Source organism: Gossypium arboreum, chromosome 11 (genome assembly GCF_025698485.1).
Source record: "Gossypium arboreum isolate Shixiya-1 chromosome 11, ASM2569848v2, whole genome shotgun sequence".
NCBI classification, from domain to species: Eukaryota; Viridiplantae; Streptophyta; class Magnoliopsida; order Malvales; family Malvaceae; genus Gossypium; species Gossypium arboreum.
Window position 1 is genome coordinate 135,771,616 of NC_069080.1, and position 27,518 is coordinate 135,799,133.

The 27,518-nt window shown below is 28.8% G+C and overlaps 3 protein-coding genes across 4 annotated transcripts; all 3 read right to left on the reverse strand.

Moving 5' to 3' along the window:
* Positions 1-114: 114 nt before the first annotated feature.
* Positions 115-581, reverse strand: LOC108473300 (arabinogalactan protein 23-like). Its single transcript, XM_017774803.2, has one exon. It carries the CDS (start codon positions 447-449, stop codon positions 210-212), a length of 240 nt encoding a protein of 79 aa, XP_017630292.1. The 5' UTR covers positions 450-581; the 3' UTR covers positions 115-209.
* Positions 582-8,945: 8,364 nt separating this feature from the next.
* On the reverse strand, positions 8,946-9,984 carry LOC108473117 (dehydration-responsive element-binding protein 2F). The gene has a single exon (XM_017774676.2). It carries the CDS (start codon positions 9,969-9,971, stop codon positions 9,069-9,071), a length of 903 nt encoding a protein of 300 aa, XP_017630165.2. The 5' UTR covers positions 9,972-9,984; the 3' UTR covers positions 8,946-9,068.
* Positions 9,985-23,190: 13,206 nt separating this feature from the next.
* LOC108471913 (uncharacterized) lies at positions 23,191-26,517 on the reverse strand. Of its 2 annotated transcripts, XM_053021628.1 has the most exons (3): positions 26,065-26,517; positions 23,478-23,931; positions 23,191-23,349 (listed from the first exon to the last, which is right to left on the reverse strand). In XM_053021628.1, exons 1-3 carry the CDS (start codon positions 26,477-26,479, stop codon positions 23,346-23,348), a joined length of 873 nt encoding a protein of 290 aa, XP_052877588.1. In that variant the 5' UTR covers positions 26,480-26,517; the 3' UTR covers positions 23,191-23,345. The 2 variants fall into 2 exon arrangements, with proteins under 2 accessions (XP_052877588.1, XP_017628946.2); XM_017773457.2 differs by having other exon boundaries at positions 23,191-23,931.
* Positions 26,518-27,518: the final 1,001 nt, after the last annotated feature.

Sequence of the window (27,518 nt, forward strand, 5' to 3'; positions counted from 1 at the left end):
TCAACCCACATTTATCTAATTACATAGTAGTTATTAGTTCAATAATTCATTGTTATTTTCAAGTTATTCATTGTTTTGAATAAATCTAAAAGTAAATGTATAAACACAACATACTTTCCAAAGCTCCATTTCAATTTTTTCAATATTCATCACATGTTTCTTACAAAAAATAAAAAATAAAATAAAATATTCGTTCACGTGTTCATTTTTCATACATGTAGCACGTAAGAAAACAAAGAAACAATGGAAGCCCCAACCAATGATCCAAGAACAGGCAAGGTTGCGGCAGCCACGCTGGAATCTGGTCCTGATGCTGGGGCGGAAGCAGGAGAGGAGCTAGGACTAGAACCACCGGCGGAAGGGGAAGGAGCAGGTGCACCGGCAGCCATGACGGCGCTCATTGAGGCAGCAGCAACAATGATGGCGGTGGAGACCTTCTTCATGTCCATGGCGTATAAAGGGATTATTAAACGCACCGGAAATGAATGAGACCTGCGTTTAATTGCTGGCGAATGGGGATCCGCCGGTGATTGTTATTATTTGCTTTGTTATTGATGGTCTGAAGAACAATGATGGTGGGGAGGATCTTTTATAGGTGAAAATTCATGGCTATTTTTAGTGACGAAATTTAAAAATCAAATTACGTGTTTGGTTTTCGCATGGTTTGCGGGATAGACATGCAAAATTTTGAATTTTTTTAACGATTTTGACTGAATTTTTAGATAAGGAGATTTTAAATTTTAATATTGAATGATAATGAATTTTATTTAAATTTAATTAAACTATTTGAATAAGTTTTTTTCATTATTTTTTAAAATCATAATATTTGATATCTGCATTTTTTTACTTAATGTCTAGAACTATCAAAACATCTCCCCAACTTTTAAATACGAGGATAATGCGTTTCAAGGCATTCAAACTCAGGTCCTCCTGGATTAACAATAATACCTATGCCAATTGAGTTAAAACTTAATTGACTAATTCCATATATTTTATATTTATTAATTTTGAATTGATTTTTTTAACTAGAACCGTAATGGTAAAGTAAAGCAAGACGATTCTAATCATTTATATGTAAATATTATATAATAAGATGTACTAAAAAATATTATGTACTATGATAAATGGTCGGATGGTAAGTTTTTATTGAGATGAATATAAGACTATACAAGTAAAAGTATCAAGTAAAGTGGATTAAGTTTTAGCTTAGTTGACATTGATATTATTATCAATGCAAGAGGATGTGAGTTTGAGCGGGTTTATCCTCCTATTGAAAAGCTAGGATGAGTTATGAGTAGTTCTAGCATTGTATCAACTTAGAAAGTTTTGGATAGTTTCATGGTTGAATTAGATTCAAAAAAAAAAAAAACTAAATAAGCTCTTGTATTTAGGGTGAATTTCAGCCCTTTTACTAAAACAGTGGCTAAATTAGCTTTTATATATTTCAAACGCATAAATTAGATCATCCTTTAAATTTTATCTATTAAATAATGATATAGAACATTAAATCTATGCTGAAAATTATTTTTTTATAGGTAAACTATAAAATAATCACTTAACTATGTCTTTCATTCTATTCTATTTTGGTCACCTAACTATTAATCATAATTTTTTTATTCATATCAAATTAAATAAAAAAATATTTCTTGATTCAACTGATTTAACCTGTAAAATTATATGGTTCTACATTTTAAAAACATTGATTAATAATGACTCAGAAATATTCATAAATAAGACGGGTAAAACAAATTTTAAAAATTTTATATTTACAAAGATGAAAATCAATCAAAACATAGGAAAAACCCAATTTCTTGTTTAAAAATCCAACAAAAATTTTAAATATATATTTACATAAATATGTTTTTTATTAAATTTTAACTAATTATTTTACAGCTTTTGTCTTGTTAGCTAAATTTTGAATTCAAATTTTATTATTGAATAATTGAATCAATTTACTATTTAGTCAATTCAACAATCAATCTAATGAAATTTGAAGAATTTGTTTTCTCAAAGTGGATATACACTTCAGTCCAATTACTATTTAATCAATTGGGTACTTATTGGCTAAAATGAATATCTTTAAAATATATTTTTAAAATTTTTACAATTAGGACTAAATTGATAGATTTTGTAAATATTGAGAGTTAAATTTATTAATTTTTAGAATTATAACTAAAATGGCAAATTTTGTAAACATTGAGGGCTAAATTTGTTCATTTTTTATATTTAGAATCAAATCAATGGAATATATAAACATTAGAGAGCTAATTTTGTTACTAGACCAATAAAACAAGCCCACATCAGCTCAGAATGACTAAATCAAAAAAATTAAAAGTTGGAAACCAAAATAAAATAAAAGACATAGTTGGGTGACTATTTTTATAGTTTACCCATGAAAATCATTTTCAGCAAGGATTTAACGTGCCACATCATCATTTTACAGATAATTTAATGGCAGTCTAATTTGCACGTTTTGGAATATATAAGGGCTAATTTGCTCATTTTTCAACAAAAGAGTCGAAATGCAATCTACCGCTAAGTACAGGGGCTTCTCTAGTACTTTTACTGACTATAAATGAATTGAATTTGAATAATATGTCTTTATTTATGTTCATTTATTTATTTTTTTAAAGCTTTTTTGTGTTTAATTTGTGTTCATTAAGTAAAATCATTTTCGTGTTTATTTATTTATAACTATGTGTGTTTATCCTTGTTCGTTTAAACTGAGTGATGATTATAGAATAGGCTGGCAAGAGAGCAAGATAGTGGTTTAAATGGTGGTGAAGTGCTGAAAGAGAGAGGTTGAAGAAGAAACCTATCAAGGCTAAGGAGGGGTATTTATAGGCAAGAATGATCATCCCTTGGCATTAGGCCCTAACACGTGTCTTCACTGGTCTTGTCATGTTTGGCCCCTTAGAAAACATTTAGAACTTCTAAATAAGCAATAGTGGGATCAATGTGGACATAGTAAAGCTCTACGTGGGTCTTACTTGTGTTCCATGCAAAAGAATGACTCAACACCTATCATTGGCAAGGTAGATTAGAGGTGAGCCACATGCAGAGCATACATACATTTGCGAGTGCCATGGCTGGTGAAATGTTGCCTATGGGCGAAGTCATAGTTGAAAAGGTTGTGTGTGACACCCCACACCCAACTCGATCGTCGGGTCCGAATGTGTGACATTACATTACGTTGTCGAAACAACTCAGACTAACTTGACATAAATTTGCAAAAGTAAATTCTTATTCATCGTTCAGAACAATAAGCCTGTTCATTATGACCAACAAAAAACATTTGGTGTACATAAGAATCAATTTCATCTACATACAGGGGGTTATAATGAGTTAATATTGGAGTTAGGACTTGAATCCAAACTCATATGTCAAATTTCAAGTTATGTCTCTAGACATGGGGAATCTCAAGACAGTCCATAAATTATTTTGGAAATATTAGCTTCAAAGTTAACATGTCTCGAGTTGAGTCTCGAGGTAAGGTCATTTATGTCTTGAGATTGACCTCTCATATTTTCCTATTTTTGGTTCGATGTTTGAATGTCCCGAAACAAGAGCTCTTATATCGAGACTTAGAATAGGGAAAAAACTAATTTAGCTTCAATGTACTTCTTTCTCGAGACAAAGACCACTTGTCCCGAGACCTAGGAGCAATTGTCTCGAGATTAATTAGTTATGTATCGAGGCATTGAGCTCTTGAATGCAAAAATTAAGAGTAATTCTTTTTATCATTAATATTGTGGCATGTTCTCCTTGTATTGAGATTTAAGGACCAAATGAACAAAATTTCCCACTTCTAACGGCCCAAAACCTTAGGCAATTGAACTCAAAACTTACCTAAAGCTTACCTTAAACCATAATCTCAAATTAACCCATCTAAACACATTCAACCATCACCAAATTATAATATTCCATGCATAAACACTTAATAAACCAATTCAAACAATCAATCCAACATAAACAAGCATAATCAATTAATAGTCAAAAGATAAAATCTAACCTTGCTTATGGGTCACTTACCTAAAGTGGCAAAACTAAATTAGGCATCAAACCAACCAACCTAGGTACATGTCATATGACTTCAAAACATATATATACATATATACGTACAAAACATGATTGTAATGGCTTTCTATTTGAATTGGAGAGTCGGATGCTTGACCATGAAATATTTATAGCTTTTATCCACAACTTACGCACAGAAACAAATAAATATGCACGTTGAGTAATGATTACTCAGTGGTGCTAACATAACTTGAATTCAATTATAAACATAATAAATCTAATAAAAATAAGTAACAAGATAACCCAACTTAACCAATCAACATTTCACATTAACATCAATGATACATATATACTAATAGATCATTTATCATTTCATCTTATTTACATTAATGCTTTACTCAATTTCTCGATATAATTTCCGATGCACTCTTAAGGTATTTGCATCTAGTTTAACATATCAAACATGAATCATTTCAACATTTTTATCTCATCTCAGCTGCACATATGTATACAATAAGCAATATTACATTTTTAATCCCCATTAACATATATCATACTCAATGATGGATACTTAGATCAATCCACCAACACAACAAATACACATTGAAGTGCTAATCGAGCATAAATGCACCGATCCCACCAACTACACCAGAATACGCTCATACCCTCAAGATATTTGAGCTAGTGATACGTTCTCGACCCCCTGGGTATTAGAGAACTATCACGATATGTACATGCATAACGTTAAATCTCTCACCTATCAATACAGAACCTATGGCATGTAAAAATTTAAATGGTAGAAAAAATATATTAGAGAAAAGAAAAAAAAACATAAGATTCAAAAGTTAAAGTTAATCAATAAAACAACATATAAAAAGTAACTTTTTTACAAAAGTAAAAGTAAATGAGAAAAAGTATTTAATTATTTTATTTTGTCAAGATTAGAGTAACCCTATTCGATTAAAATTATATTTTGAAGTGATTGATTCGTTCGATGTATTATGCTTTAATTCTATTACATTATATTTTTATTTTAATTTATCTCATGTTTTATTAATTTATTTTATATTAATTCCAAATTTATTTTCATAAAATATTAAACATATGAAATAGTATTTTAATTGAAAAATATTTAGTATAATTAAAATTTTTAAATGGAAGGAATATTATATTTAAAAATTTAAATGGAATAATTGAAGTGATGATGTGGCAGCTGGTAGTTAACCAAATTTTATATAAACGTTAAGTGAACGTTTCACACAATTTCGATTTATTTTCTTTTGTCGACTTTATTTATTAGCCGTTATATGAACGTTACCCAGCTGTACGTAGGTCCCACGCGCCACTCTCTCCGCCTATAAATATTCTCCTTTCCCCTCACCAAACCCTAAATCAAACCAAACCCCAAAAACAAAGCAAACAAATTTCTGTCTCACAAAGATATTTTTTTGCTCTCTCCGCTTCAGAAAAATGGCTCAAGTTAGCATCTTGAAGGCTCTTTTGGTCGCTTTATTCATGGCATTCTTAACCGCCGCCACGGCACAAGTTAGTGAGGCACCTTCTCCTTCTCCAGACGCCGGTGCCGGTTTCTCCGTGGGCGTTTCCACCGCTGCTGTTGGGTTTTCTTTGGTTGTGTCTCTTCTTGCTTTGTTGAAAGCTTAAATTTATGGGATTTTTTTTTTGCGGTTTTTTTGTACCATTGATTTATTATTGGGTTTTGTTTTTAATTTCATTCTTTGTTACTTCATGGGATTGATTGTAATGAAGTTGATTCATTGAATATTATAATTATATTTTTATGGTGTTATTATATTTGAGCAATTTTTTCTTACAGTATTCATTCCTAAAATTAAATTGAAAATAATTCGATTGGGTCCAAATGTCATGTCTTTCACTGTTAATAAAGGAAGGAAATTTCCAAAATTTAAATAAATTTAATTTGAGATTACAAGAATTGGGATGTTTTCCTTTTATCATAATTTAACTTTGAATTTCTTTTATTTATGTTTTCGTCAGTACAGTATGCTGACTGTGTTGAATTGAAATAATTTAAAAACAATTAAGTTTTGGTTGATTAAGTGTTTATAGGCCAGTGCTGTTAAATTAGAATTAAAATTATAAAAGTTAAACTAATATTTTAATAATTTATATTTATTTTAAGATTTTAAAAAATTTAAAATTATTGGTAAAAGAATTTTCTTTAAAATATTAAAATGATATTTTAATTATAATTTAAGGACTAAATTAATAATTAACCATTAAATTAACATTCTGCATTATTATTTAACAGGACAAAATTAAAGGAAGGTTAATATATACAGTTTCAAAATATGAAAGATTTATTTATTTATTTTTCAGATATAAGGAACTTGTATAAAAAACTGAGAATAATTTGGTAGGTAGGGGCATATATTTTAATTAATATATTAGTAAAAAAAGTGAGATATGGTAGGAAGGGGCATATATTTGCAATGGCATAAGAATCAATTGCTTCGCTGTACAACACCAATGATTCACTACAACCTATCAATTATTCTGCCAACACATTCCAACTCAAACCATACCCCAATTTTATATACATATAATAGCTGCAACTCAAAATAATCATTACCTTCATCAGAATTGAATAATTTCTACATAATTCGATTGAGTTTTAATTCAATTAATAAATGTATTATTGTTAATATAGTAGGATATAGATTCAAGTGTGTTAAAGTATATTATTTTCTTATTTATTGGTTAAAGAGGTGTTATCGAAACTTATAATGAGATTTTTAAAAAAACTGCATAACTAATTTTTCATTGAACAAATTATTAAATTTTAAAATTTTTAATCATTTAAATTTAAAGATTGAGTTTTTGAGTTGAATCAACGCAAGTTTCGATTACTTAAGTTTAAATCATTTTCGACTATTTGTTCATGTTGTTATGAGTTAAAGAACAATTTAAATTCAATTTAAATTGGTACAAATTATTTAGTTATTATAATTAAATTAGATTGAATTATGTTTAAATTCTAGTTTTTGATACGTCTTGGTATATGTGAGCGTTGAGTCTTATTTATAATAACTCTCATATTTCTTGGTATAATTATATAAACATAATTATCTTAATTATCCTAATTGATAATCATATTTTTTAGTGATAAAAGACATAATTCATCATTATAACTAATTATAACTATTAATAAATAATCAAGTAACGTAATTTTTATATTATAACGAAAATTTTCTATTCTTTCTTGAAGTTGAAGATCCATTCTAGCTTCCACCTTATTTTTCAACAAATGATAACCTGATTTGGCAATGTACTCCCCATATACATTAGTTAGCCATATAATTCTATAATCTCCTCTAGCTTGGTATATAGGGATACTTCATTCTCAAAATCATTTTCCTCTTCTAGCCATTTATGCTCTCAAATTTATATATTTTCCCCATTCAAAACATACCATTGCACCTTTCCACCTAATTTCTTGGCTTCAAGGAAAATAAATCCCCTTCAACATATCTTTGAACCCAATTGCCCCTTTTGCTTTTCTCTTTCTAAGATTCAACCAGCTCACCCAATGCATCTTCTTTTCTTCCTTACCTTGACCCACAGGAAATCTGCCAGAGCTAAATCTATCTCATTACACAACTTCATTGGTATCTTGAAACATTGAATTGTGTAAACAAGTATTGTTGTTGCTATTGTCTTCATTAACAGCGGATTTTGTTTCTATGATTGCACCTTCCTTAACACTTTTTTCCTTCACATATCCCATTTCTTCACATTTTGCTTCAAATTTCCTGGGTCGTTGGCCTCTTGAATATGCAACTTTCCAACAACTGCAAGTTTAACATATTGTGGCACATTTGTACTGAAATTTGTACTTGGTTTGTTAAGGTTGATCCTCTGCCTAGATGCCTTACTAAATTCATTCAAAATGGCACTTTATAATCTCACAATTCTCCATATTTGCTGCCATAAAAAATTAAGGAACCATCTTCAGATAGTAGGCGAGACAAATGGGGAAAATGTTTGCTCATTTTAATTCCTTTAACTATTCTAGTACCTATTGCTTTATTTATCATTCTAGACATGACATCCACAACAAGAAGCAATAAGGGGATGGAGAATCCCCTTGCCTAAGACCTCTAGTTGGGAAAATTGTGTTAATTTTCTTGCCGATGACAACTATATTATAAGAACCATAATTTAAGAACTTCATCATCAACTTTATCCATTTTGTATCAAAACCAAATCTCTCTCACACCCCTTCTAAATATCCCACTCCACCTTATTATAGACATTCTTCAAATCCCTCATTATCCTATTATTTCTTATGGAAAATACTAGAGTACACATCAGGCCCTATTAGAACCCTACTTCCATAATTTCCTATTCTCTCACTTTCTCCATTAGCTTCAAATTCATTTCTTCTGTAACCAAGGAAGGCACAATATCCAAAACATGACCCCATTGTCTATGTCCAGTTGAAGTGAACAAATCCCTATAATAATCCTCAAAGTTTATCTCATTGCTACATAATTGTTTTTACTTTATTGAAGCTAAGCACATACAATTGGAGCCTTAATTGAAGCTTCAAGACGTCTTTGATATTGAACTCCACTCACATGTATGGCTTGTTGGAATTTGTGACCCATCATGAACACATAAAAAGTTCATAATTATACTATTTAAGTATATTGATAAAAGCCATTTACAAGGTGCATTGAATATTAGTAGACACATTGATTAAAGTAATGTGTTGTTAATGTTCAAAGTATAATTTAAATATATGGATTGAATTTTTATAGATACGTACGCTTCTCCCATCACTTAAAGTTATAGATTATGTCATATTTTCTTACTTATATCTAAATATATTGTAAGGAATATGACTATCAATTTTCAATAAAACAATTAAGAATATAAAAAAACCAAAAGCCACAAAACTTTCTACCATTATTGCAAATAGCATCACAATTTACAACCTCCAAAACTAGTATCATCGATCATATTCCAAGCTCAAAGATCCACTAAAGATCAAAAGATAAATAATATATTTAAAAGTTCCAAATAGTAGGAAAAGCTAGATCTTCTTCATAACCATGATCATGAACTTGGAAACTAGCTTCAACTCCATGGAAACCATCAACACCACCATGCATCTCAATCATGGTATCCCAATTGAAGCTACTATTCTCACCAAATGGAACCAACTCATCATAATAATCTTTCATCGTTGAATCCATTGCTGTTGAAGTACTCTCAGCATCATCATTGTTATTAACAACAGCTTCTTCTTCACATTGCTTTTTTTCATCTTTTTTAATCCCCAGTTGTTGAAGAAACTCATGCAAATCAATCTGTGGCTTATCTGATGAAACCCCAACAACATCTTTCTCTTTCATTTGAACATCATCAGCTATGTTTTTGCTTTGGGTATCTGTTTTTGTTTTCAAAACCCCATTGTTATTAAGTTCTTGAAGCCTCTGGTGAATAACATGAACACTAGGCTGAGCATTTATGTTGAGCAAACCAGGGGAAGAAGAAGGGAACATGGAGACAAAGTTGTTTGAAGGGATCCATTTGAACTTGTGTGTCGACGATTTGTTGGATAAGTTGGTGGTAGTGGTGGTGGGGATTCGTCGAAGGTGAGGCAGGTTGAGGTAAGCTTCCGGGCCGTACAACCTCCTAGCGGCGTCATCGTAAGCCATGGCGGCTTCTTCGGCGGTGGCGAATGAGCCTAACCATAGCCTGGTTCGTTTCTTGGGTTCCCTTATTTCGGCAACCCATTTGCCCCACGTACGTTGACGGACACCACGGTACTGGCACGATGCGTTCTGTGGACCACCTTTGCCTCGTGTTGGACCTTTCTTCCATGGCTTCAATGGCGATCGTTTGTAGCTGTCCATTAGAAGGAGATGAGTGAGTGAGTTAGTGAGCGAGTGAAGATGTGGAACCATGGGAGTGAATGGCGCGGGGATTTGTAGTGGGAAGTGTAGTTTGGTTTTAAATGTTTTCACGTTATGGGAAAAACAATTCAAGCTCCTGTGACCGTTACCAGGGAGCTACAAATATTTTTTCAATATACCCAACTTAAATATCTAGCCAAAACCTTAAATACCAAAAATATTTCTTAATAGAGATCTGTTTGATTTGGGTTCTGATTATTTAGAGTACCGATCATTTTAAGTTTAATGCTTTAGTCTGTCGGGGTCATTATAGATTGAAATCATTTTGGGTTCTATTTAAAATTCAAATCAAAGTTACTTATATGCACCTAAGTTCTTTCAAGTTCAGGTTATTCCGAGTTTAAACTCTTGACTTTTTTATAATAAAATTGGGTTGAGTTAAGCTCGAATTAATCGAGTTGAACTTTCACATTGATGTTATTTTAAATTTAATTTGAACGAATTTAAACGATTAACTTTTTATGATCGAACTAAATCAATTTATATTAATCAAATTAAATTTTTAAATTTAGAGCAATATCAGTAAATCTAATTTAATTAATTCGTATAAATATAAATAACTAAATTAAAATTCAAAGTATACATGTCCATACCCACATTTGTTTTTCAATATCTTTAATAAGGTCAAGCTCTACTTAATATTAAAACTATTTTTATATTTATATTAAATTTAAATGAAATATAATATTTTAACCCTTAATTAGAAATTCAGATTGACCCGAAATAAAATAAAAAATTGTCCAAAAGTCCAATTTAATCCTTCCTTATTAAAGTTAAATTTTAAATATAATCGTTTGCACGAATTAAATTAGTCCCATTTTATTTGCTCAATTTTTTATTTTTATTTTTGTTTACTTTTCAAATCATTCCTTTTCAATTCTTTAGTAACTTTTTCCATTAATTTCATTAAAAATCAAGCAATTTTATAAGCTTAGATCTCAACTTTTATAGTTTTTTTTATCAATTTAGCCCTTATTTTTCCTCAACCTTTTATTTATTATTAAATTGGACAAATTCTATTACAATTTAACTAGAACTTACATTAGATGACGTGATAGTTTATGTCGCAATCCACATATATTTTATAGTTAAAATATCACTATTTTGTATTATATATTACGTCAATAAATAATTTAATAATTTAAAATTCAAAAATATAAATAAAGAAAATTTAAGATTAAACAAAAACTCAAAAAGTACAGAAAATTGATCCTCTGTACTATCCAAATTTCACTTTTTAATCCCCTCGCTTTGTTAACTTCATTTAAATATGATGTGGTTTTTGTATTTTACATATCATTATTTAACTAGTATGTGGTAATATATATATTGGCATATGCATATACACACTATTTTTGTAAATTTGAAGAGATTGTATTTTCTATTTGTAATTTTGGGAAAGTTTTATAAAATTTTGAATTTTTTATATTTTTGTTTTTATAATTTTAATTATTTGATGATGTGATATATAATATAAAATAGTGACACATCAACTATGAAATACACGTGAACTAACATATAAGCTACCATGTGCAACATTTGCTACAATTTATAATGGTTCCTTCAAATTGTAATGGAATTTTGTTCAATTTGAGAAAAAGAAAAGGGCTAAGGGCCAATTAAAGAGAAAAAATAATGAATATGGGTCAAATTGAAAAAGTTACAAAAGTTGAGTACTGACTTTGTAATTATACCTAATTTTTAAACTAAGTTAACAAAAAAAGTTACCCACAAGACTGAAAATGAATAATTCAAAAAGTAAAAAAAAAAATCTATTTCGAGCAAATGAAAATACAAAGATTAAATCCATACAAAACAATAAGCACATGAACTATCCTTAAATTTTAACTTAGTCCCAAACCAAGACAATAAGCAAACATATACTACCTATCTTGTCTTTCATGGGTTAATTATGATTATACACTCGATTTGTCAAACGTAATAAGTATTATCATAATCAATTACAATAAACATCAATAAAAATAGAAAAATGATGTAAAATGCTCATGGATGGATGGGTGACCAGCAATATATCTCATCTCCCTAGGATTCTTCTAAAAGGATTGTATTGTAGTAAATAAGTATGTGCTGGTGTAAAAGTAAAACATGTGGAATAAATCCACCTCACAACATTGTAGGCAATCACGAGCCCATTCCCCGCCCAAGCCAGCAGCACTACTACTACTACTACTTCTTCACATGTTTTGCTGCCATTATCGACCTGTGATTCTCGAGGACTTCACCTTTTTCCCATGCTACCATCCCTCTCTCTCTATTTCTCTCTCTTTAACGTCTCTATATTCCTAATGAATGTCACATGTTGAATTGGTTTTTGCTATTAGTATTCATGCACTGTACTGTTTTTTTCTTTACTGCTAGCTCTATGCATGTATGTATTTACCAGGTCAAGAGTTTTGTATCGGGGATTGGTAGGGGTGAAAACAGAAACTCGGCTTTCGGGGGGGAGGGGGGAATGAAAACTTTTAAAAGTTTGGAGGGGTTGAAGGTAAAAATTTCATTTAAGTCTTAAATTGAATGTTTTATAATTGGGAGGGACTAAAGTTGCTATTAGTACATTTAATCAAAGGAGCCCAAGACCCTGCCCCTTTCTAGCCTTCGGGGCGAAGCCAAAATTTGGTTTTGAGGGGGGCAAAATAAAACTTTTAAAAGTTTGGAAGGGCTGAAGGTAAAATTTTTATCTAAATAGGGTTTAAATTGAATGTTTTGTAATCGGGAGTGTACATGTTTATGGGTTGGATCATCTATCCAAGTTTGAAGATCTGCCTGAAATTTAAGAATATTTTGACAAAAATATTAGATTTGAAAAATGCGTATCGACAAAAAGATTAGGCTCGTTTAAAATATGAGTAAGGCTTGAGTTCGAACATTCAAAACTTGCCTCAATTCATTTTCAATTTTTATAATGTAATGTATATAATTTTTTGAACAATCTTATTATAAATTCTGATTAAATTTATTTTTTTTTTACACAAATAATACCTAAAACACAAAAATTAAATCTATAATAATATATAACACTATATTGTAATTGGTATTTGCTATTAGTATTCATGCACCATATTGTTTTTTTTACCGCAAACTATACGCGTGTTACAAAGTCAATAATTTTACAAAGGTGTTGGCAGGGTGAAGTTAGAAAATTGATTTTCCGGGAGAGAAAATGAAAATTTGAAAGTTTGGAAGGTTGAAAGTAAAATTTATTTTGAATAAAGTTTAAATTGAATAGTTTATAATTGGGAGGGACTAAAGTTGCTATTAGTCCATTTAACCGAACGAGCACAAGGCCCCTTCCCCTTTGCTACGCCCTTGGGGATTGGGATAAAAACACAAGTATTTGATACATTAGTAGTATTTCTTTTTATTTCACAAGTAATTTTATAAAATTAGCATGTATCTAAATTGTATAGGATACTTGTCAACCGTTAGAGAGTTAAATTCGTAATGCACCAACTATTTTTCCTAAAACTTTTAGAGGGTTAAATTTTTTTAACCTTTTGTATATATAGGATTATTATGAGGTAAATTCATTGTAAAATTAAAACTTTTCAATATATTGTCATATTTTTTTTTATGTTTAATATAGTATAAGGATACTTACGAGTCAAGGTTAGAAATAGAAATATCTAATTATAATTTTTGGAAGTTTTTATCAAAAATTTTAATGCAGTTAAGTATTAAAATATTAAGAAATTTTGTAATTATAATATTTTATTTATTATAATATATTTTAATTAATTTAATTAAAACTTAAATTATATTAGAGTTTGTTATAAATGTAAGCCAAAATATTTTGTAATTCGAGTTTGATACTAATACGAGGAAGTTGGGCCATTAGGTAGGTGTCTTCCATGTGTTGACCACGTTAAAGAGTTCAATTTGGTTGTGAGCAATTTATTTGGGCTTCAGTTTCTTTGGGCCTAACAAGTTCACAAGCTTGGAATTTTATTTATTTATTTAATTTTTTATACACGATTCTAGAACATCTAAATGTTAAATTTTTTTTATATGAAAACAATGCTTAGTAACTAGTTATAGTTCCTCCCCAACCTTTGAATAAGAGGACAACGTATTTCAGTGCCTCGAATTCACGTTCTCCCACATTAACAGCAATATCGATACCAATCTAACTAAGACTCAATCAGGCATATTAATGTTATTGTTTGTTATAAAAAAAACACAACATTTATTTTTATTGGTTAGAAAAAATAAAACAATGTGTGGATTCTCTCTAAATTTACTACAATTAATTAATTTGAGTTGAGTTATTATTCTTTGCACATCATTAATCTCGACCAAATATTAATTACCTTAGAAGCGGCATTAGAGGGGACCTAGCGGGGGCTTTGGCCACATTAAAATGAAAAATTTGTGTTTTAATCTTTCTAAAATTTAAAAATTATAAGCTAATAAATGATAAAATTAAATTTTGACCTCAAAAGGATAAATTTACAATTTAATTTTTTAGAAAATATAAGTTTTATAGAAAATTTATATTTCTTCTTCCATAAAATTTCTTTTTGAAATAAAGTAGTAAACTTCCATAAATTTTATAAAAATAAAATAATATCCATCTTATAAAAGGATTTACAAAAGAGGATATTCAATAGTGAAATATATATAGTAAACAAACAATATTGACAAATTATATTTCCTTGCCCAATTTAGGACTAGTTGTTAAAAATAAAATTAGAAAATTATATTAATATCCATATATTTTATAATAAATTTTAAATAAAAAATTATTTATACTATCAAATATGATTTGGATCAAACCATTTAATCATATATGAATTAATAAAATCTATGTTAAAGATTTGATCCGTGTCGAGTTAAGCGAGTAACTTGACATTATATAATCGGCTAGCTGGTTATGAATTAATGAAATCTCAATCAAGATTTAGTCCATATCGAATTGGGTGAGTAACATGATACGATTATATACACAATCAGTTAAATAAATATGAATCATACATATAATTAATAAGCGGGTTATAAATTAATGAATTCAAAATTTAAAATTTGATTCATATTGAGTCAATTGTATGTATAATCGGAAAGTCAGATATGATAATATCGAAATGATTAAATAAGATTTGGTCCATATCAAGGTGAATGAGTAACCAATATTGATAATGAGACATTTATCAATCTTCATCAAAACCGTGTTTCCAACCATATCAAGAAGATTTGGTAGAGTTTTGAAATAAACTTTTAGTTTTTCTATTCAGTGGTAGTAGTTAATTGCTGCTGTAAGATTTCATTGGATTTTACTCGAGAAAAAAAAAATAGTTTGAAAACTTTTTCCCCAAATAACCCAAATTGTTAAATCAAAATCCTTTCCAGTCTGCTATATATCGAAGCAAATCCCTTATTTCATTCACAATTCACCATCTTCATCTTCATCATCATCAATCTCATCAAGTTTACCAACATCCACATCCCATTTTAACACCTGAAATGGCTCGAACAAGAAAGCTGAGAAGATGGTACCGACGACGACAAAGGCAAGAGCTCGAAAGAGGTAGCGATTCGGGGTCGTCAACGGATAATAATGGGGTTCGAGTTTTGCAAAGTGGGCATGGATGTTGTACTCCAAAGGGACAAAGGTTCAAAATACCAGAGATATTGGCTTGTCCGCCAGCTCCAATGAAACCCAAAGTTGCACCAAAGTTATCATCCAATAGGACTTTCTTTGCTTCACAAGATATGGAGAGTTTCTTCTTTCTTGCATTTCAAAAATGCCATTAGTTCTTCACTTACTTAAATCCCAAAGTCATCAGTTTTTAGTGTTCTGGTTCACCTTGTTAAAAGAGTGCTAAATCTTTCACATAATGTTAAATATTTTGCTCCAGAGTTTAACTTACATTAGAACAATCTTAAAATATCATGATTTAGACGTCCAATAAAATTAGCTATCTCATAGTTTATTCGTAAAATACTCAAATTTAAAATCTTAAATTTCAACTTCAATTTTAAACTTGAAACCCTAAAGTTTTTAATCTCTATGAATCCTCATTCCAATTCTAAACCCTAAAATTTTAAATCCTAACTCTAACCCTAAACTTTGAGTATTACTTTATTATTATTGATTAATTTTTATTTAATTAATTAAAAATAAAATATTCTTTTGAAAAATAAAATAAATAAAATAATTAAGGTTAAAATATTGTCATGGAGAATTGATTTGGTGATATAAAATATTTGACATCAAATAATAATCTTTTAAAATATATGAAATGTAAAATATTATTGGGAGGAATTGATTTGGTGAAATAGGATATATGATTTTAATTAATAAACATTTACAAATATATGATTAAAATTTTGCCTTTTATGGTCATCTTACGTCCGATTTTATTATTAGTCTTTATACTCTACGTAAGTTGTGGATTTAGTCTTTATATTTTAATTTGATCAGTGTTAGTCTATATTCTTTTCGAATTGGTCAATTTTAATCTCTGCACTTTTCAAAATTTAATATTTCAATTCTAATCAAATGGTAGCAGTCAAATCCATTTAATTAAATTTTGTTGTTAATCTTGTACCGTGCCTAAAATTGTGAATTTAATCCATGTTCTTCAATTAGATCATTCTTAGCTTCTAGATTTTCGGATTTCAAATTTTTAATCTTGATTGGAAATGACAAAAGTTAATCAATAAATTTTTTGTGAGTAATACATGTAGAAATAGCAAGCTAATATGGTATTACATATGTGGTAATATGTTTACCATATCAAATTTTGGAAATAGCAGAACTTAACTTAATAAATTTAATAGTTACTATTTAGTCATGATTGAAATTTTAAAATTTAAAAAGCACAAGGGCTAAAAATGATCAAATTAAAGCATAGGGATTGAATCCGAAACTTACATATACAATAAGAACTAACGGAAGAATTTAACCTAATATAATTTAAACTAATTCAAATTATGTTATTAGTTCGTGTAATATGCATAAGTTGCAAATTTAGCCCATGTACTCAATTTTGATCATTTTTCTATTTACATTTTTTATATTTGAAATTTCTATCCTAACCCGAATAGTAGCAATTAAATTTGTTACATCAAACTCAGGTATTAGCTCGTACTATGTGTACGTTGTCAATTTAGTCTTTGTTCTTCAATTTAATCATTTTATACTTATACTTTTCAAATTTTGACATTTTAGTCCCAACTCAAATAATAATCATTAAACCCATTAACTAAAATAATATGACATTTCTATGATTATTATTTGGAAATAGAAAGCTATTATGGCATCATAAATGTGATAATCTGATTGTTAAATAATATTTTAAAAATAGAAGAATTTCACTTAACAAATTTAATCGCTATTATTAGATGATGACTAAAATAGATATCAAATCTACAACTTATACATAATACAGGGACTAATGATAAAAATTGACCTTTAAAGTATTGTCCATCCAATGGGTTTTTCTCTCACATCATGTTTTTTTTTTTGAACAATTTCCTTATAGGTTCTAATCATATCTACTCTTTTTGACACAATACCTAGAATTACTCATAGTCCCTCCCCAACTCATAAGTAAGAGAATAATGTGTTTCAGTGCACTCGAACCCATATCCTTCTGCATAGATGCATAATGCATATGCATCCAAATAATTTACAATGTGTGCGAGATTGACAATGCATGTTAAGGATAGATTGCTATCACGTAAATTCAGAAAAGGAAAAAGAAAATAAAAAATGGAAGTAGTTGTTTAGCTGTTGCTTTCTTGTAGAGCAAATTTAAAATTATTGAGTTTTAGTTAGGGTCAACTGCATAAAGAAATATAATGGAAGAAAAGAAAAGCTACTTTTGAATGTGAGGAGCTTACATTTTGATTCAATATTCTTTACCTTTTTTGCCACTTTCCTTCATACCCTTTTTCCTCTTTGATTGGGACATTCATCATCATCTAACCTAATCTTCCTGCTAGCTTTCATGCACATGTAATTAAGCAACCTAGATTTCTTTTCTTGTGTTTTTTTCACATTTAAATTCGATTCAGTTCATTTAATTGTGAAAGTTCATTATCAAAAGATAAAATCAATCCACTTTGGTATCATTCTATAAATTAAAAATAAATGAGGTTAGTTTTTGAACCAAGTTATAACCACAGGTAGGGGTGGATATAAGGGAGGATTGGCAGAGCCTCAGTCCCCCATAAAATGGAAAATTTTTATTTTTGACTATTTATAATTCATAAAATTTTAAATTAGTAATGATAAAATTGTACTTTGACCCAAAAAATGATAAAAAATTGTGATTTAATCCTCTAAAAATTATAAAGATACAGGCTATTAAAATGGTGAAATTGCATTTTTACTATCATAAAAATATATAATTTAATTCCATCCCCCCAAAAAAAAAAAATTCTAACTTCGCCTCGACCCCCTGAGTCGTATTTTTGGATCCACCACTGACCACATGGATTATACTTAGGGACGAAACCAGAAAATTCATTTCGAGGGTCAGAATTAAGTTATAAATTTTGATAAGAGTTAAAATACAATTTCACCATTGTAAACTATTATTTACCATCTTCAAAGGACTAAATTAAAAAATTATCTTTTAGGGGGACAAAATGCAATCTTACCATTACTATTTTGTAATTTTATACATTTTAATAGATAAAAATGTAATTTTCTAATTTTTGGGAGGGTTAGAGCTCCTACATCCCCCCCCCCCCCTTTCCGACGGTCCCTAATTATCCCTTCATCGAGGAGGCTTCTCTCTTGAATCTCACAAGCTTTGGCTCTCCCTTGCAAGCACGTTAGAACTTTCGAGGCCATCTCACGTTTAGATAGAGTCGAAAACCTATATATATATATATATATATATATATATATATATATATATCATAATTTAAACTATCCAATAATATAAATATAATATAATAAATCATAGAAAATAATTTTAGTATAGTTGTATAAATAATTTTTAAATTAGAATTAATATGTTCATTCTATTTTTAAAAATTTAGAATTTTAGAATGGAGTCTACCAAATACTTACCTAACCCTAATTCCTTCATTTGGGGAAAAATTTCCCCCCATTCTCCATCATAATTCTATTGTTTTCTACCCTAAAAAAGTTCTATTGTTTTCTTAATGATGTTTCTATTTTTAAGATATTATATAGCATTGAAATTCTTGAAACAATGTGAATTTTTTTAAAGATAATAAGTTGGATTTTCTTTACCTAATGAATTATGGAAATTTAGATTAATTCTTTTTAATATATTTTCTTAATGCAAGTCTACTTTCTTTATGTATATGGGACTCAAACTTATTTAAGAGGATTTGAATAAAAATATTATATTAAAAAATTTGTTTGTGCAAAATTAATAATAAAGGCTTGTTTAAAATATAAGTCAAGCATAAGTTTTAAGTTTCAAATCAAATCCCAAGTTTGGTCTCGCATAGCTCATTTCTAAAGTTTATATTATGTTAACTTTCTTTTATTTTTTTGTTTTTTGGTAAAAGGAAACAACATAAAAGTGATTACATTAAAACAGTCTATTATTAAGTGAAAAACTTGTATCTCATTGTACGTTGAACTTGCATATTTAGCCATATGATCAGCAATTTTATTGTGGTCCTTGGAAATATGTCGAGAATGTACACTCCTTACAACTCAAGAAATGATGAATCAGTCGCAGCTCCAACATCCTACTATTTGCCACACCGCCAGCTAAAATAGTTTTCACTATCAGAGCATTATCACATTCCACCTCTAACAAATCACCGATCAGTACAATAGATCAATACTCATTGACGAATAGAAGTATATAACCTTATATCCAAGCTAATTTGACAATAAATGTCAAACACCAGAGAAGAAAGTTGTTTGAATTTTGTTTGCAAATTTGTAACGTTTAAAGATATTTCTAGAAAAAGAAAAACTTAACTATAGGAGAAAAGGGAAAGGGGAGCTTTCAATTGGTGTAGGCAGTGAGAACAGAGAATGTCATACAACAATGACTTAACAGCCTAGTAATTTAAATGAAAACTTTTAAAATTGAATGACCAAAACGTAACTTATTAGTAATTTAATGGGCTTAAATGTAATTAAAAAAGAAAGAAAGAAGAATATGACCCATTTTCGACACTTTGTTCATTGAGATGGAGATAGAGATGGCCATTAATGGTTTAGGTATAGTGTGTATGTCAGAGAAAGTGACAAAGGGAATCCAATGTAATGAATACTTCCAAGTTCATATAACATATTGTCTTCTCACGTTAATTTATTTCTTTTGTTTAACTCATTTTTTTAATATTTTATTAAAGATTATTTTGTTTCTTATTTTAATTATTTTTTACATTTAATTTAAGAAAAGTGATGCATTAATTTATACTTTTCCTTTTCTTATTTTTTGTTAAAATGTACTTCTCTTTTTATATATCACCTTGACTTATGTTAATAGAAATTGTTTAATTTTTTTATTGGTCAAATTGCTTGAGAGGCCCTTTATTATAGGTACCGATCAATTTAATCTCTCTATTATTGAATGGATCAATTTAGTCTCTATATTATTAAAAAGAATCAAATAAGGTCAAGTTAAAATAGAGTTAACATTTACTAGTTTAAAAAATACAATTTATTGTTTAGCGAGTTGATATTTTAAAGTTTTAATGGTTCTATAAATTAAATCTTTTATTTGGAATTGAACTGTAATTGAAAAATAATTCTTAACACATTTTTATACAATAAATGTTTAATCTATTATAAATTGGAATCATTTGATTCTTTTTAATAGTATAGGGACTAGATTGATTCATTTAACAATAGAGTGACTAATTTGATCGATCCCTATGACACAGGATCTCACGTATTGATTGTAGAAAAAATTTGAATTTGAAACTATAATGAAAAAATAATAATATTTAAGAGTTTTAAGTATGGTGAAAAATTGTTTAAAAAAAGTATGATGAAAATAATAGGGTAAATTATAAAAATCGTCACCCGTTATGATTATATTCTGTTTTGATCACCCAATTTTAAGAAATTTAAACTGGAGGTTGAGATTTTATTTTTTTTTTCGTTTTGTGGAAATTTAAATGGAGATTTCAGAATTTCACAATTAAATGCTCTGATTTTATTAGTATTTATAAGTATCAATTACAATCTTCACTTACTATATATATATATATACCAATCAATTAATTAAAATATGAGAGATCAATAAGCTACAATTTCATCATTTAACAAAATATTTTTAATAATTATTAATAAAATATTCCAAAAATCTGATCAAACATAGTAAATATTATAATACATAGAATAATTTATTAATTTTTAATTCAACCGTTTTAATCTTATATCTATTTGTTTACTAATAAATATAAATGTAAGAAAATTAATATAAACTCGATCCATAAAGGGTTTTAACTTTTAATTTAATACTTATATTTAAATACTTTACTACGTTGGTACCATTCTTAACTGGGTTACCAGTTCAGTTATGAAACTATAGAGATGTCGATTCTTTTAAATTATATAATTAATATTATTTTGATAACAATTTTATCTTTTATACTTTTATATCATATTTAAATAAGAGATTTAAAATTATAAATTTAAAGATCGAACACATGTTCAATAGCATTAAAATATAAATTCATTATCACTCCACCTATTACCATTAATGAATAAATTTTAATAGAAAATATTTTGACATTATTATTAATGTGTTTCACTAAAATAATTAATATTTTTAAAATATTTTCGAAGCAACAATGTAATAATTTGAATGTAAAGAGTTATTTTAAATGCTAGGGCTCAAAATAAGCCCAATATTAATAAGAAAATGCATTAGAGTAGGTGCACAAAGGCCCAATTCACATACGAATAAAAATTTCGCTTTAATGAAATTTAATTGCTTAAATACTCCTTGAAAATTTAATAATTCTTGAATTTTTTCTATGTATAAATATAATTTTTTTATTTTAAAATTTTCTAAGTAAAATTTTTATTATTTTAAATAATACAAGCAATTCAATCTTATTTGCAAAGAAAAATAGATTAATTGGTCGAGTTGAATCGGTTTCAAGCCGAGTTAATCTAGTTCTAGTTTATTCAAACTTTGAAACTTTTGGTACATTTGATTTGGGTTGCTTTAGGTTCGCTGTTTTTTTCAAGTCACGTTATTATGAGTTCAAAATTTATTTTGGGTTCTAATATGGTAGGTTGGGATCATTTTTGGTTAGTTGTTCATACTAAATTGAAACTATTTTTAGATCTTTCGAATTGGTAAAATGATAAATTTAGTGTTTAACGTTTATATTTTTCGTCAATTTTGTTTGTATTCTTTTTTTAGTTAAATTTGGCCATTAAACATTAAAAAAGAGTTAAATCGCCTTTTTAAACGAAAATGCTAACTAAAATATTAATGTTTTAATGAAGTTGGCATGACAGTCTACATGATAATCCACGTGTACTTCATGCTAACATAACATTATTTACCTTATATGTTACATAAATAAAAATTATAAAAATATTTTTAAAATAAAAAAATTCAAAATAAATATAAAAAGTTTATAAAATTTAGAAAAAAATTAACATGAAGCACACATGGATTACCATACAAGCTGGCATGTTCAAAAATTTAATGTTTTAGTCAATATTATTATTAAAAAAGTAGCAAGTCTAATCTTTTTGAAAGGTTGATGGTCAAATTAGACTCTTTCTAAAAGGTTAAGAGTCAAATTTAACTAAAAAAATAAGGGTCAAATCGACAAAAAAATATAAAAACATTAAAGCTAAATTTGTTATTATACTTTTCGAATTTTTTTTAACATAATCTCGTTATAGGTTCTTATCATATCTGTTTTTTTCGAAACAAGGCCTATAACTACCCATAGCCCCTTCCCAACTCTTGAATAAGAGAATAATGCGTTTCAGCGCACTTAAACCCACATTCTCCTACCAATTACCAATGTCAATCGAGCTAAGACTCAATTGACAATTATACGTAATTTGCGCAGTTAGTTAATTTGTTTGAGCGGAATTAATTGTTGAATTAATTATTTAATTTATTAATTATAATGATTGGTTTTAATTATAATAACATTTGTTATATGATCTCTTACTCCAAATTCCTTCCAAAATTATAAAATAATAATATAAAAAATTGCACATAAATTCAAAATTTTAGATAATTATCAACAATACTTGAAAATATTTTCCCATTCAACAATACTTAATTACATTGAATATACAAAATAATTTACAAAAGAAACATACTTTCAATATTATAAGAATTCTTGACACAATCAAATCCTATATGAATAGCTGCAACACTTCCCCATCTTCAAACTATAAACCCCAAGCTCCCATCAACTGTTAAACAAAAAATAAAAATAAAAATCCAACATGTCAAAGAAATATCAATTAATAAATACTATATAGTCTTAATTAATTAATTAGGAGCATTTTATGTAGCCCTAGATGATCTATTACTGTAGCACCTTCCTCGGACCGCGGTTTGAACCAACACTTGCCCAACACCTTCCCCGAGCCCTTCGATCAGCCCTCCGATGAACTCGATCACCACTTGAGATGCGAGCCTCGCGGCAGTCCCTAACATGCTCGGCTTGTCCATGCCCTTGATACCATTGGCTTGAAGCCCATTCACCATGTTCTTGGCACAAACTGCATGGAGATGGTAATCGCATGTGGTGCAATGGTAAACCCTCCCTGACCTTTTGCGGTTACACTCGCCGCATGAGAAACTAGAAGGGTCAACGGTTGACGGCGAGGGGAGGAGCCGTAACATGTGCGGATGAACCGAGATGTTAATTTCAGTTGATAACATGGCACAGCATGGGTGCATTTGGAAACTACAGGCATTGCATTTGAAAACGCATCCTTTGGTGGGCTTGGCACAAATATCGCACCTCGATTTCAATATTCCACTTCTAACTGAAACATTGAATAGTTTTATCATAAAGTTATTAATTATTTTACTATCAAAATAAGATATATTGAACAAAAAAATTTAATTAATTTAGCAGATTTCAATATTCGATTTGATTGAGTTCAAATAAACAACTTGACAAAAGTTGGAGTCCTCGCATTTGAATTAATCATTTTTAGTCTTTAAATTTTTCAATTTTTTAAATTTCAATCCTAACCAAACAACAGTTACTATTTTCATTAAGTTATGATATTTTCAAAATTTTATGCGACAAACATATGATCACATGTAGAGGTGTGCATGGGTCGGGCCAAGCTGAACTTGGGTCGGCTCAACTGAAAATTCAGGCCCTCGAAAAATTAGCCTAAAATTTTGCCCATGCCTTACCCAGATAAAAATGTTAAAACCTGGGCTAGACCCAGACTACCCATATTAATTTTTATAATTTTTTATATAATTTTAAAAATATATATAATACATCAAAAATAATAAAACATCAAAATAAATATTTCCCAACAAATTAAAAATAAAATTTAAAAATATTTATAACTTAACAAGCAAATGCCTCTAAAATAATAATAAAATTAACAAATGTCTTTAAAATAATAACAAAATTAACAATAAAATAAGTTTTATACAATACCCAAACAATAACAACAAAATAGTAGCAACATAATAGTAAAATGGTAGCAAAAAATAGGGAGAAAACAACAAGAAAATAATATTTTTTTTAAAAAAAAGCAAATTTTTTTGTCTTTTAGTGAATTCAGGCCGGGCTGGGCCAAAAATGCCTTACTCGAGGCCCGGCCCATTTTTTAAATGAGGATTATATTTTTGCCCAAACCCTCTCACATTTTGGGCGGGCCATGCACAAATCTAATAACATGTTATGCCAGCTTGTTATTTCCACATACTATTTACAAAAGAGTTCATTAATAAATTTAACGGTTGTTGTTTGTGTCAAAATCGGAATTTCAAAATTTTAAAAATTATATGGACTAAGATTGATCAAATTGAATAAATTAATTGAATCTATAACCTTATGCATAGTATAGGACTAGTAGTAAGAGTTAACCAAATGGATTTAACTATTACCATTTGCATCAAGACGAAAGTTTTAAAATTTGAAAAATACGAAACTAAAACTCAAATATTCAAAAATACAAAAACTAAAATTGATCAAATTAAAATACAAGAACTAAATAAAAGTATAATAATTAATATTTCACCATTCATAAAAGTAGATAAAAAAAAGAAGGGCATCTTTCCATAGGCAATGTATTTTTATGTATATTTAGAAATTCATTAGCCTTTAATAGTTAGTTAAACTATTGCATTATTTTCTCAAAGTTTATTAATTGGAACTAGAATTTAGTGGATATTTTGTTAATTAATCTAGAAAATGTCACCTACGATGGTACGGTTTATATTTAAGATTTATGATTATCCATTTCAATAATATTCTCTAATGTTTGAAAATATGCTCTTCTCTTGAAAATACAATGTGCCTTACCCTGTATCCAACCCTTGTTAATATTAAATATTGACAATAATTATAAACAAAGATTCAAAATTTTAATTTCAACTAGAATTTATCACTCCCACTACTATATATAGGATAGTTTAAATATTTTAGGCAAGTAATTTTTTAATTAGTGGGCAGGTCTTTTAGAATGTAAATAATTTTTAAAGACATAATATAAAAAATTATAATAAAAGTATTATTCTTATTCTTGTTTTAATGTTTTTAGTTGTATTAATCTTTTGGAGCTTTCACTAATGAAATTGGTGTGACTCATTAAACTCATTTAGACACTTTTTTTTTTTTGAATTTATTGTGAATTTTAAGAGGAAGATAAAGTCTTAATTGACTAGTGCAATTTGAACCCAAGTTACACATAGGGCATTGAACATTCTAAGCATTAGGGCAACACACGAGATTCTCAATTGAATGCATTAACCTAGATAATCAAAGAGCAAGATATTAAACTAATTTTTTATGGCTGATTAAGGTGATTATATTGATATATGAAAGACATAATTAACCCATTTTTTTTAAATTTCTTTAAAGTAATGTATTAAATAAAAAAAATCTAAAATGATAATAAATATACTAGTAATAAAGGAAAGAAAATTACCAGGTTTACGAATCAAAATGATGTTGTGAAGAGGGTGGATTGGATGTCTCTTAAGACTAGGAGGAGCTAAAGCACAAAAATCATGGAGTTGATAATCACATTCCGAGCAAGTGAACCGTTCACCGGCACCGTACTCCTTGCAAGCGCCACAGGTGAAGAGGTCCGAGAGCCGCGTTTGCGATAACGGATGTTGCGGGTGAGCCGCATGGAAGATTTCATCCCCTATACGCGGAACGTCGGGTGACGTTGGGAATAAATCTGCCCCATTAGGTGACCTCCGGCTCCCCCTTCGGCTAACAAAACCACCGCTTTGATGATGATGATGATGATGGGGTTGATCCATGGGACTATGGGACTGATTTTTGAAGAGGAATGAATTGGTTTTGGCATTGACCATCATCATGTTTTTGCTCATGTAGGGAAGTGAGTGGTGCAATATTTTGGACAATTAATGGGGGGAATATTTATGATGGAAATTAAAGTATTGATACTATTTTGCATTGGGTTTTTTTATTATTTTTAATTTTTGAAAGAAAAAAAAAAGGGACCCAAAAAAAGATAAATGAAGAAAAATAAAGCTAAAAGGCATTTAATTAAAGAATTGTTACTCAAAAGTTGCTATATTCTTTGTTTTGTTTCATTTTTTTTATTAGAGTTTAAGTTAAATTAATATCTCACAAATATCAAATCATTAATTCTCTTATAAAAAGATAAGATTCATTTAGGATTCAAACTTTTATGTTGATCTTGTTAAGAAAAATCAATCAAAACAATCCCCAATTGTTTGTATAAATAACATTGTTGTTATTGTTCCACTAGTGATATATATATATTATAGTAAAAGTTATTTCTTTTATAAGTTACGAGTGGTTCATACAATAGTTAAAAGTCGTTGATAGTGTAGAAACTGATATAATATAGAGTATTTTTTAAGAAGAGGAGCCTTCTTCTTAATTTCGATAGAGGGTTGGTAGAAAATAACTTATAGTTGAGCGGTTACCCTGCCAAATGAGTACCGTACTAAATAGAAACAGAGGTAGAGTCATGGAAAACTTTTGATAAGGTGCAACTAAATGTGATAGGATGGTGTTATGCATGATTGTACTTAGTGGTGAATCCAGACCGAATTGAATAATAAATTTTTAAAGATCAAAACACAATTTTATAATGTATTGATTTCTAATTTCATCATTTTTGAAGTTTAATTTGAGAGGTTAAATAGCAAATTTTATATCTAAAGGGACCAAAGCACCTACCTGACACTACCCCTAGATTTGCCTTTGGTTGCACTCTATCCCGGAGAGTTGGTGTTGGAGCTTTACGATGTGATCTAATTTGACACTAGTACGTTTTGGGTAAATTTCCTTTAAGATTTGACTGTGATTACGTGGCTTCTGAGTTGAGTGAACTCCTACTTAGACAACTCCTACTTAAATATGGTTGGATTATTATTC